The sequence below is a fragment of the Ochotona curzoniae genome, unplaced genomic scaffold (genome assembly GCF_017591425.1).
Source record: "Ochotona curzoniae isolate NIBS_2020 unplaced genomic scaffold, NIBS_Ocur_1.0 contig_2294, whole genome shotgun sequence".
Classification (NCBI taxonomy): domain Eukaryota; kingdom Metazoa; phylum Chordata; class Mammalia; order Lagomorpha; family Ochotonidae; genus Ochotona; species Ochotona curzoniae.
The window spans coordinates 2206053-2218951 of record NW_024465405.1 but is presented as its reverse complement, the minus strand read 5'-3'; the positions used below and the strand labels follow the sequence as shown (position 1 = coordinate 2218951).

Below are 12899 nucleotides of genomic sequence, written 5' to 3'. Positions count from 1 at the left end.
TACCTTACAGAAGAACAGTAAAGTTGGCAAGAAGCAATTATTAGAATTTTTACAATTTGTACAAAATGTTAGCCCATGGTTTATTGAGCAGGGCACTTTAGACTTACACACATGGAATCAGGTAGTGAATGACATGAAAAGGTGTATCGGAGTAATGGACCAGTGGGCATGCCATCCTCTGCATATGCCATTTGGAATGTTTTATGGCAGGCACTGGATGTGGAACCTGACCTTATCCCACACATTCAGCCCTGCCAAGAGAACATACTCCCCTTCTTGACCTCAGAAGGGTGGTTTAGGCCTTAGTTATAGCTCAATGGAAAGTGTCTGTCCTGAAGATAATGTAAAATATTGTAAAAGTGATCAGGAAGGTTTAACAGATGAGGAAGAAGATATTTTAAAACCAGAAATATTTAGATCAGGAGTTGAGGATTGTGAAAAGGGGGCAAATGGCTGAGTTACATGATAAGTGGTCTCCTGCTGTTGATGATAAACTTTCAAGGTATTCTGTTAAGCCTTGCCAGCCCTTTTCAGCTAGACCAGATCCAGCAAAGATTGGCTTTAGTGGGGCAATGCAGCAGACATATAAGGAAGGTGATTTTTTTCTGTTTTCCTGTTGTCTATGAATGCGATGAACCTGAATGGGAACTGTTGCCTTATAAGCTTATTAAAGAACTAAAGCATGCTGTCTCTGACTATGGACCAAACTTCCCATACACCATGACAATAGTGGAGAGCCTACTAGCAAAGTGGATGACTCCTTATGATTGGTTTCAGGTTGCCATGGCTTGCCTCACAGGAGGAAACTTCCTTTTGTGGAAAGTGGAATATGAGGAATTAGCTAAGGCAGAAGTAAAGTCTCTGGGATCTGTGAGGCATGGCAAACCTTCTTTTACCTTAGACATGCTTTTAGGACAGGGCACTCATCTTGGTGTTTCAGAACAACTTACTCTGCCTAAGGAGACATTACAGCTTATCTCCTTCCTGGCATTAGGAGCATGGAAATGCCTGCTGTCTCCAGATCAAAAGTCTTCAGGCTTTGTAAATGTTAAGCAGAAGCCTGAGGAGCCTTTTGAAGATTTTGTAGCTGGACTCACGGAAGCAGTGAGCCAGACAGTAACTAACAATACAGCTACAGATCTCATAGTTAAACAGCTAGCTTTTGAAAATTCTACTCCAACTTGCCAAACGTTAATTCAGCCGGTAAGAAGAACAGGAGATTTGTCAGACTATGTTCGAGCTTGTGCTAAAGTAACTGCATCTTACATGCAAGGCTTAACTATTGCTGCAGCTCTTCAAGGTCAAACTGCCACTCAGATTTCAAAGAACATTATGAGTAATCAAAGAAATAAAAAAAAAAGGGAACAACTGCTATTCCTGTGGTGGAGTAGGGCATTTCAGCCACAGCTGTCCTACCAGAAAATCATCCCAAACTTTCAAACAATAAAAAACTTCTATGGATACTCCTAAACCCTATTTAAATATTCCTCGCACCATCTGTCCACGGTGTGAGAAGGGATTTCATTAGCAAAAGACTTGTCAGTCTAAAATCCACAAGAATGGAACTGTTCTATTGCCTCAAAATCAATCTAGTTTGAGTAATCAGCCTGTACAGGGTCAGATGCTGGGAAACAGGAAGCGGACTCTGTCCTGGGCCCCCCAAGTAATGAGGACATATATGGATATTGGCTCTGAAGGGTACAAAACTAAAATGTTGACTGCTGCATTAAGCACTGGGTTAAAGCAAAATAGACTTAAATGTCATAATTGTGACAAGTTGGGACATAGGTGGAAAGATTATAGGAAATGAAACACTGAAAAATCTAGTGAACAAGCTACGGATTATCTAAAGGCCTTTCATAACATAAGGACTTTGAAACACCCTGCCCCTCTTGCAAGGTTTAAAACCATTGCTATGCAGAAGCAAATGAATGTTAAGTGTTCTAATTGCGGGAAGCCCAGGCACCTTCAAAACAACAGCATCTCTTTTAGCTCTAAATTGTGACACTAATACTGCTAAGGATCACAGCCCTAAAATATGTCCTAAATGTCATAGAGGTGTACATTAGGCAAAAGCATGTAAATGTAAATCTAAAATTGGTCATGATGGCCAGTGCCTGTGGTCAGGGAACTCCTGGCGGGGCCAGTCTCGGGCCCTGAATAATCAGAGGTTTACAAGACAGCAATATCATACCCACGCTGTGCCTATTGGAAGAGTAACAGGCTTAAAACCTGATATTGATTTTGGAAATGCTAATTAAAAGTTGGTATCGGGCCCGGCGCGGTGGCGCAAGTGGTTAAAGGTCCTCGCCTTGCACGCCCGGGATCCCATATGGGCACCGGTTCTAATCCCGGCAGCCCCGCTTCCCTTCCAGCTCCCTGCCTGTGGCCTGGGAAAGCAGTCGAGGATGGCCCAAAGCTTTGGGAACCTGCACCCGCGTGGGAGACCCGGAAGAGGCTCCTGGCTTTGGATCGGCATAGTATCGGCCCGTTGTGCTCACTTGGGGAGTGAATCATCGGATGGAAGATCTTCCTCTCTGTCTCTCCTCTCTGTATATCCGCCTTTCCAATGAAAAAATAATAAAAATAAATCTTAAAAAAAAAAAAAAGTTGGTATCTTCCTTGGTAATTAATTATACTACCTACTGTTCATAACCCAATTGGATGTTTGTGACAACAAGGGCCTTTAGAGTGGCTACACCTCCTTTCCATGTATAAAAATGGTCTCCACCTTAATTATAGAGATTTCATAGGAATAAGCAGCCTTTTTGGTAAGGATGTAAATAAAATAATTATTCCTTACAGCTCTAGACAACTTACTTATTTAATATCCAAAAATGAGACATGACAAATAACACTATTAACCCTTGTGAGTACAATTTCATATCACTTACCCCAATAGTCCCTAAACCTCTAGTGAAATTGAAAGATGATGTCCTTACAATCCAATGGAAAGGACCCAATTCCCTTTTAACTTTTGGAAGAGGGTATGCTTATGTTTTCCATAGGGCTTGGATTTGCTGACTTGGATTCCAGATCGACTAATAAAACATTCTTGTCTGGTTCACATTTCCACCCGCCTGCCATTTTGCAGCCTCAAGCATCCTCTACAGAAGTCCCTCCTCCTGCCCAGCAACTTCAGGGTTAAACTCTGACTTCTCTTTAGCAGGTACACTCACTCTCCCTGACCTACCCCCCACTCCTCTCTGTTAGGCTACTCAGCCCACCAGTGCACTTTCTCCAGGACATTTGACATTTTTCCTTTGTCAAGCCTCCCACCCCCAACCTTTCTTAGCCAAGAGAGGTGGGGTAGGAGATAAGCTAAGCTGGGCCCACAGAAGAATAACTAGCTTCTTATGCTTTATAAACAACATTTGTACAAAATTAATCTCTTTTTTAAACTTTGTTAAATTTTTATCTTGGATTATTGAACTTTATGTATATAACTCTTAAGGTATTGTTTAAGGCATTGCTTTAAAAATGTAACATTTACACCAAATATGAACTGGTATAAAAGTAACATCTAATTCATTGTTAAATTTTTTCCAGATATGGAATGCACTTTTATCTGCTAGTCTTTATATTTAGGTAAAGAATAAATGCAAGTATGCAAATGTGTTCTTGATGAAAAAGGTTATAAATGACAGTTTTTTGGATAAAACAGAAAGGATATGTCTTGTAAAATATTCTGTCCTACGGAGAATGGCTTTGTTAGACTGCAGCACTGAAGAGGAAAAAACATTTACAGGATAAAGTTTGTTGAAGAAGGGATGGGAAAGCCATGGACGATGTGAAAGGAATACATTTTGTATGATTAGTATGCAATATAATTAATCATCATCTTTAAATACTAGTTGCAGCATTACCTAAAAAGTTCATCATTGACTTATAAAATTAAAATCTGATCCTCTGTTACAGCAACAAAGTTTTGAAATCACATGTTATTATAACATCTCCTCTTAAATGTTTTTATCTAATTAATGATCAAATTTTTTTAGTTAGTGCCAGCCAACTCCAGACCTGACTATTGAAGTGTCTCAGAATATGATAAGATTCTATATGGAGGTCATCTTTGTGTTTTCTGCCTTTCAGAATGTTCACATTGATTAAGACTGACAAAAGTTATGTACTTATTTTATAGATATTTAAGTGATCACTTAATGCCAATATTTGAATCTAATCTATATTATGTTATATAAAGTGATTCTATTTCAACTAGATGTTATAAGTCTTGACATCCTTGATATGCATCTAAAAATTCAAAAGTTTCATTTTGTAGATAAAACTGAGTAGGCTTTTGGATTATATTAAAAATACTGTCAGATGCTAAGTGGAGCAAAATTTTGTCATATCAAAATACCACTAAAATTTTTTTTATTTTACAAAACTGTAATTCAAACTTCTGTATTTCCAAAAGTTTCAGGATAGGTTATACTTAACAACAATAGAAGGTAGGCCAAAAAGCCAGAAAAGGATAAATGTTTACAGTCTTGTAAGTATGTCAGGCTGGTAACTGCAAGTCTCTTAGGCTAATTTATGTTGTTGGGGTAACTGAAATCAGTGTCTTCACTAATGACCAATTTTTTTTTTCCCTCAGGGTTTCTATTCAGCCTGGATTATCATTGTTGAATCTTCACTTATTTTTAATGGGTACTGCTATCACCAAGCTTGGTTTACAAAGAATCCTTAGCAAGTCCTAAATTTATGTGACATGATCTCTTTTGTTCTCTACAACATTTCTGGAGGCCTACGTCAGAGGGTCGTAGCCATGCTGGGTTCTGGAGCCTGGCTTGGTAGCCTGGGGAGGCCACCGTGATGATTAACACGGCACCAGCTGCCAGTCCTGGCTTCCTGGCTTGCATGATTTGTACTGACCTCTGCCTATTTACAGATATCTTACCATCTAAATTTGCTTGTTTTGAGTACTCATCTGGAACTAAAAAGGCTGGATGCAACACAACTTCTTGAGTCAGGGTCCACATGAGAAGTCATGGTTGATTAGCTATTTAAAATTGAATGAGTGTGGTGGCCATCTATGTCTGTCTTGCTGTATGTTTTTGTTAAAATTGTTTGAAATTTTTCTCTTACAGTCCTCTACAAAAAAAGAAGAAGTAGAAGAAGAAGAAGAAGAAGAAGGGAGTGTGTGTCTGGGTGTATGTGTTTCTTGTTTTACTATTCTGTTTGGCCTCGATGTTCCTTGAGATCAGATGAGAAATGGGCACATGATAGATCTTAGTTTTATGCTGCTTTTTCCCAGCTAGAGTTATTGCAAAAAAAATGATTTAATTGTTATCATACGTTACTGCCTGTGTTTAATAGTTAGGAAGTGCTGGGCCCGGCGCGGTGGCGCAAGTGGTTAAAGGTCCTCGCCTAGCACACCCGGGATCCCATATGGGCGCCGGTTCTAATCCCGGCAGCCCCGCTTCCCTTCCAGCTCCCTGCCTGTGGCCTGGGAAAGCAGTCGAGGATGGCCCAAAGCTTTGGGACCCTGCACCCGCGTGGGAGACCCTGAAGAGGCTCCTGGCTTCGGATCGGCATAGCATCGGCCCGTTGCGCTCACTTGGGGAGTGAATCATCGGACGGAAGATCTTCCTCTCTGTCTCTCCTCTCTGTATATCCGCCTTTCCAATGAAAAAATAATAAAAAAATAAATCTTTAAATAGTTAGGAAGTGCTATATATTTAACTGAATTTTGACGTTTTTGTAATAACAGAGAAAGTATTTCAAAAACAGATGTACTTGGGCCTGGCGGCGTGGCCTAGCAGCTAAAGTCCTCACCTTGAACACACCAGGATCCCATATGGGCGCCGGTTCTAATCCCGGCAGCCCCACTTCCCATCCAGCTCCCTGCTTGTGGCCTGGAAAAGCAGTCGAGGACGGCCCAAAGCCTTGGGACTCTGCACCCATGTGGAAGACCCGGAAGAAGTTCCTGGCTCCTGGCTCCGGATCGGCATAGCATCGGCCGTTGTGGTCACTTGGGGAGTGAATCATCAGATGGAAGATCTTCCTCTCTGTCTCTCCTCCTCTTTGTATATCTGACCTTCCAATGAAAATAAATAAATCTTTTTTAAAAAAAAGATGTACTTGTCTGATATATGTTCCCTAAGTCATCTTGACAAAATCTTTATCATAATCCACTTTGTATTCTCCTCCATCTGTATTTCTAAACCATCTGAAGCATTTCTAAACCACGACAAACATCTGTTACTACTAATAACAGGTCATTCTAGCCAACTTATAATTTTAAAATGTCTAAAGATCTTAGAGCATTACTGAAACTACTTTGTTGCTCTGTCCTAAACTAAGATTGTTTTTTGGCTCACATATTTAAATCTCAGACTATCATTGAAAATGTTTCAAGTCATCCATATGCTTGTGCTCAAGTTCACTTAATAACCAAGTCACTCATGATACATTCTCATCACCTTATTCTACGTACTATTTAAGGTTGTACCTTTACTTTAAATTTATAGCAAGCATTAGACGTTTGGGCAAACATTTTCTAAAGCTGTATTTTAAGAGTTTTCACCTGCTGTTGTTGCTGAGCGTGATTGATATGATAATTTTTACCTTTTTCTTCACTTTTCTTCTACTTCCTCTCTAAAACTCCAAAAGGCCTCTCAGACTATACAGTTAGATCTCCAGAATTAATATAGGTATGGCTAGCTTATAAACTCAACATCTCAAAGACTGTCCTTACAGCCCACTTTCCCAGAGGCCCAGAGGAAAAGTAACGAGCTAGGTTACCAAGAAGAACCCTGATGCCATCTCTCCTTCCTGCATCCCTCTGGCCAAAACAACAGAAAGAGTTTCACTAGCCTCAGTGCTACCTTTCCTAAGGTCAACAGACGCTTCCACCTGGAAATGTTTTAAAGGCCGAGTCTGAAGATCAACAGCTGCCATGATGACACATCACATGTACATCTGCTGACTACCCTCTACCACTGAAGACATCCCCAAGCAGGACTCAAGCTACCTTCAAAAGGACTTCTGATAAGTAACATTCCTCCCTTACAGAAGGAGCCTTAAGGTCCCGCTCTCGCTTTCCTGAGATGGCTCTGTATTCACTGTAACTTGTACAAAGTGTGTTGTCACTAATTTTCTTAATTGCTCCTTGATGCCTGGTACTTTTGGTATCTTGAGAAGGCCCTCACATGTAACGTTATCTGTAAATTTGAACTATGGTATGATGCTGCTGCACTTTATGATTTGAAACTATTTTCAACAACTTTATCCATGCTTTGTGGGTTATCTTTGGGTCTCACTGCATTTGATACCCTTATTGGAACACTTACATCTATTATAGTAAGTTCATAGGGAAGTACTGGTAAAGATTTAGAGGCCAAGACTGGTGCTTTAGAAGAGGTAGTGATTTATATTGGCAATGAAATTCAACACTTAAAAACCAGATTGGTGCCAATTGCCATAGTATTTACAAATGGATCTGTGTCACTCCTCTCCCTTATAATGACTCACAGGTCTCTTGGAATGATGTTAAAACTCGTCTCCAAAGTGTACGGAATAGTACCTCTACTAGTTCTAGCATCCAGAAATTACATACCCAGATTTCAACCAACTCTCACTCTCAACTTCAGGCGGTTTCCGCAGAAGGAATTGCTAGTCAATTTTTACAATTTCCTTCATCTTTTATTTCTTATAAGACCTTTTCATCATTCTTTTTTAATTTGGAAATCATGCTAATTGTTCTTCTTTTTGTGTTGTTTCTTGGCCCAGTCATCTTCCGACATTTGAGCTCCATGATTCAGCCACTTGCAGAGAACTGCGTATCCTTCAACTTAATAGTAAAAAAGAGGGATATGCTCGGGCCCGTGCTGTAGGTGTGGATGGCACAAAAGTGTAAAGAGAATAACTCCCTGCCTGGTGGGGCCTGGGGGAGCTTCCAGCTGTTTGGCAGGGCCCGGCCGAGTTCTCTCTGACCACCTTGACGTGGTTTCATCCCCTTTTGCATGGACACTCAAGCACCCCATTAAGAATTTTGTAATCTATTGAGGCATTGTTTGCCCCTGTGAGATGGCTTTGGCAACCAGCATGAGTTTGACAGTTAATGTTAGTGATAATGTCTTGGTGAGTGGGCATTTAACTGCACACAGGAGTACAATTAAGCCCATGCTGTTTCTAGACAACTTATTGTGTGCCCACACGTTGCCATGAAATCTGGCCCAGACATTTAACATGCTTTCTGGGAAATGGCTTGATAAGAATTTTACAAACTAATGGAAGTGATGAGAGTATGAACTGAAACTGCTATGACAAAAAATATAGCTACTGCTGTGACCATAAAGGCTATCCTGTTACTGTGACCCTAAAGGCTGAGCTTGCAGGCCTAATGGCCAACTAATGTCAATGACCCCAATCCCCATAAACCAAGGCCCCAGACTTTTTAACCCATACATATTGCAAGATAGGGGCCTGGTTGTCACAGGCGGCACCAAGGATAGAACCCAGACTTGAGGAGAGCAGGTGGGGACTGGCAAGCCGAGATAGACAAGGAATGTGTAATCCTCGCTCATTTATCTCCCAAACTGCTGTAAACTGTGCCCCCCTGCGGCTATGTCAAGCTGCCCCTAAAAGAAAACCTTGTACTACTTCTGTATAAAAAAGCAGACAGCTTTTTCGCATAGTCCATAATGATCTTGACATTGTAGTGGTCCGTTCTTCTTCTTTCTATGCCTATTTCACGCACCCTTCTTGAGCTTTGAAAACAACTGGAGCTGGACTCCAGCACTCACACACAGACTCACTAACAGACTTGTTCACACACCTTTCTGAGAACACCACCCAGAATCCCTCTTCTCAACAGACAAAGTTAGGATCGCAACTGGTGCTTTCCTAAAAGCAACCGCAAGCCTTCCAAGTCAGCCTGCACAACGGCTCACACAAGGACAAACACACTGCCCACATGTCTCCTGAGGAAAATGTACCCCAAAGGTTTGCATAAAAGTCACTCTTTGAGTACAAATGCTTCCTTAGATTTTGTTTCTTTTACACTTTCATTGATAAATGCATTCATAAAAACACCTTTATGTAAAACAGATTTTATAAAACTACCATTTCTTAGATATGCAGTGCATTGTGTTATAGATTCAAATATATGTATGGGAAGCTTTTAAACATCATGGAAAAAAGCACACCTTTTCATTTCTATTTCTTTCATGAACATACTGAATTGCCCCTTTTGTGTAACAAACATATTGAAAACTTGGTATGATTCATGGCTCATATTCACTGTCTCAACATATTGTTATAGGATGTGTATCTGACCCTACTTTACTTTACTTGTGATTCATTCGGTTGATTATTAACTAGAAAACATGGCTTTTTATTTGCAAAATGGAAATATGTGGATGTACAATTCCTAGTGTATACTTTGTTGGATAAAAATACAAATTTGGGCTTAGCCTTTTTAAATCCATTACAGGTTGAGCTGGAAGCTATGTGTTTGGCTATGTATCCCATGTCACTACATACTTTTGTCTTTACATATGGAAAGGTATAGAAATAAGTGTGAAATATATATACAAGTTGTAGCCTTTTTAAAATTTTGCAAGACAACTTGACTGTGTCATTTAAAACTAGGAAATGCAAGTGACTGATAGCAAGCAAAGTAGGAGGTAATTCTGAGGCAACTACATGTATTATTTATTGAAAAGGAAGACAACAGAAATCCACAATATCCATATGAAAAAGGTGAAGATTTTCAGCACCAGGAAACCAGTTTCCCAACTTTGTTACATTGTGATATTGCATTGGACACTGTGATCATAGGGCTGACACTCCCACCATCAGAGAAGAAAGCAAGCCTGAACATGTGCTCAGGCACAAATTACGTGCTTAAAATGCATAGATCAATTTTGCTCGTAACAGCCAAAACAGAACTTCAATACCTGTCACTACCAATTGTTTGAAAGATAATAAAACCTAACTTCACCAAAAGACTTCCTTCCAGTCTACAAGACCATGCCAAATTCGTATGTGCTGACCTATAAGGATGTCTATCATTGAATAAGTTATGCAATTATCTGATTCAGAAATTACGTCCAGCCTGATAGCAAATCTCCCTCTAATTCAACACTTGTGGAAATTACAGTAGGAATAAGCACATAAACACTCAGCAAACGCGTAGACAGCTACTTATCCAACCTTTTTTATTTATGTCAGGATAAATAAATGGAGAAATTATCTTTCATACTATACTTTTTGTGTTTTTCCAAATTTACTATTTAAATATGCAACGTGTAACAAATGTACAATGTCATCAAGCCATACACATAGCGTCAATCAATTAGAACAGTTGGCAACATTGCCTTATGCACCAACAAGAAGGTGGCACAAGCACATTAGTCAGCTACATACAATAAAACTACTTCACAAATCACAGTCAAACACAAGGTTTGTTATTTAACCAGAATACCAAAGCATGCTAATCCTTCCAGGCTAAAGGAGCTGGAACTCACCTTCGACAAAGGTTTCCCCCCGTGGCAGTTGATGCCACCCACGTAGACCATGTTGGGCATCACAGGTTTGGGATAGTCAAACACAAAGTCAGTTCTTATCAGCCAGATTGAGGTGTGGCTGAAGAGGTCATAGAGTGTGACAGGCTCTGGGAAAACTTCAGAAGCAAAATCTAAGACACTTTTGAAAAAATGGTGGCAAAATAAACGCTCTTGAAAATGAGTGATATGATTCCAAACTCTCTCCTTGAAGGTCATGACATCTGAGGAGCTTACAAAATTCAGAGGAACATAAGAAAGAGGATTGGGACACTGTGTAGCTTCCCGAAGATAGTGGCAAAATACTGCCCTGGTGAACACCACAGATGGCAGTGATAAATATTTGGCCACAATTAAGCCACACATATCAAAAGGTTCTACAAACACTGCATCAAAAGAGCTTTCTTTCAAATACTCCACTAATTTCTTGTCATTAAACAAACTCCTACAATGAGAAAAAACGAGTTCAAAAAAATTATATCCTGAACCCATCCAAAGAGAGACCATGTTGTCATCACGAACTGTCCAATGGGTTCCAGCAAAATCCTTCATTGCACGGTCTATGTCTTCTAGGGTGTAAGACGTCTTGTAGCTCTTCACTGTACAATTCAGGGACTGTCCCAGTTGCCAACTCACCTCTGGCATGACAACAACCAACTCATGCCCTCTCTCAATGAGCTTCTCCACCACCGAGCGCATGGTAAACCAGTGACTGCCATCCATGGGGACCACCAGCAGCTTGCCTGCCTCACCTGAGCCAGAGGCCAGCAGCAGGCACACACACAGGGGAAGGAGACCTGTCTTCATTGCAGAACAGTTTGCTGAGCTGTGGCTTGAGCAACCCAGCTGCTGGGAGACTCAGCTGAGAACTGTGGTTGGCAGAAAAAAACTGATATAAAACCCTTCCCATAAAAAGGGTGTGTTTTCACATAGGCCATATACATAGTCAATCATTAGCTGTGAGAGATAGACATCTGCGAGATATATGCATTGATATGCATACATATCAATGATTTACTTGGACAACATGAGAAATGAATGCCATTTACTTGGACATGAGCTTGAATGTTTGCACAAAGGATTAGCATATATTTGCTGCACGGGAAAGGACACACCTTCCTGGCATTATGAGTTAAGCAAGAGATTGTAAGGGATGACTTTATACCTGGAGGACACACAAACACAAACACACACATCCTCATGAGAACACTCTCCACCCACACCTCCACAACAGAAGACCAAGTTAGAATAGCAAACCATCCTTTCCTGAAAGCCATGGCAAGATTTCTTAGAGGCAGCCTGAACAGCTGCCCAGTCAATGCAGAACACACATTGTCCACATGTCCTGATGAAAATGTACCCCAAAACTTTGCATCAAGGCTCCGTTTTGAGTCTAAATGCTTCCTCGAGAATTTGTTTCTTTTAATCATTATTCATAAATGCATGCGAAACACCTTTAATATAAAAGGAATTTCATCGATCTATACCAATTGTTGGAAATATAATGGCTTCTACTATGCAATCAAACATATATATATAAAAGAAACTTCTAATCATTCAATGAAAAGACTCATTCTTTTATTTTTCCTTTTGCACGACCATGCTTAAGTGCCCTTGTGTGTAACCAACATATTGAAAACTCTGAATGATTCAGTGGCCCACAGTCTATACATTTCGTTAAGGGGTGTGTACTTGTAACCACCGCCCATGAAGCAATGTGCCTCCCTGAACTCTGCCAGCTCAGGAAGCAACAGGGCCCCATCCTTGGGCAGAGGGCAGTGCTACATGCAACATTGGGTGGGACCTGCTCAATAGTAGTCAAATGGAAGAGACGCCCTAGGAACAGGCTCAGTCTCTGGCACTACTACCACTTGCCCTCCATGGCTGCTCTTGCCAAGAGAGCCAACTCATTCATATATTTGATAAGTCTAAGATTGCAATCTCACCGCATTTTAGAGAAAACAACTTTCACACTCCCATCAGCTGGATAAAAAGACACTTAGACAAACCTCTGCCAACATCTGAAAGAAGATCTCATCTCTGCTAGCTTCCCTGAGCAAGCTGTGGCACTAACTGCCACCTTCAGGGAAAGAACAAGGTCATTTCTTAAGGTCACCAGCACCACACACCCAGGACATGACAAGAGAAATTCTGCTATTCCCCATTCGTGCCCTGAGTGGGTGGGTCAAAATCAAGCCCAGGACCTCCAAGCTCTGTTGCTTCTGGAACTCCTCCTGCACTCAGTTGCCAGAGCAGCCCTTCCCTCCCAAGCAGACACCTGCCTCTGGTGTTTCTGAGTCAGGTTCCTCTGGAGCAAGCTCATCTCAAACATACCACCAGGGACCCTCTAGCAGAAATACGTGTCAGAGTTGCAGAGTGGAGGAACCT

The 12899-nt window shown here is 40.8% G+C and overlaps 1 protein-coding gene across 1 annotated transcript; it reads right to left on the bottom strand.

Annotated features, from left to right (window-relative positions):
• Positions 1 to 4747: 4747 nt before the first annotated feature.
• On the bottom strand, positions 4748 to 11516 carry LOC121151173 (UDP-glucuronosyltransferase 1A8-like). Its single transcript, XM_040972426.1, has 3 exons — positions 11474 to 11516; positions 10476 to 11263; positions 4748 to 4798 (listed from the first exon to the last, which is right to left on the bottom strand). Exons 1-3 carry the CDS (start codon positions 11514 to 11516, stop codon positions 4748 to 4750), a joined length of 882 nt encoding a protein of 293 aa, XP_040828360.1.
• Positions 11517 to 12899: the final 1383 nt, after the last annotated feature.

Bases quoted from the DNA above. Each gene is read 5' to 3' on its own strand.
- LOC121151173 (XM_040972426.1), bottom strand. From the start codon at position 11,516: ATGTATGCATATCAATGCATATATCTCGCAGATGTCTATCTCT. The intron at 11,264-11,473 runs CACAGCTAATGA...CCTCTGGCTCAG, and splicing joins TCTCGCAGATGTCTATCTCT to GTGAGGCAGGCAAGCTGCTG. The intron at 4,799-10,475 runs GTGAGTTCCAGC...TGGCCTCCCCAG, and splicing joins GGGGGAAACCTTTGTCGAAG to GCTACCAAGCCAGGCTCCAG.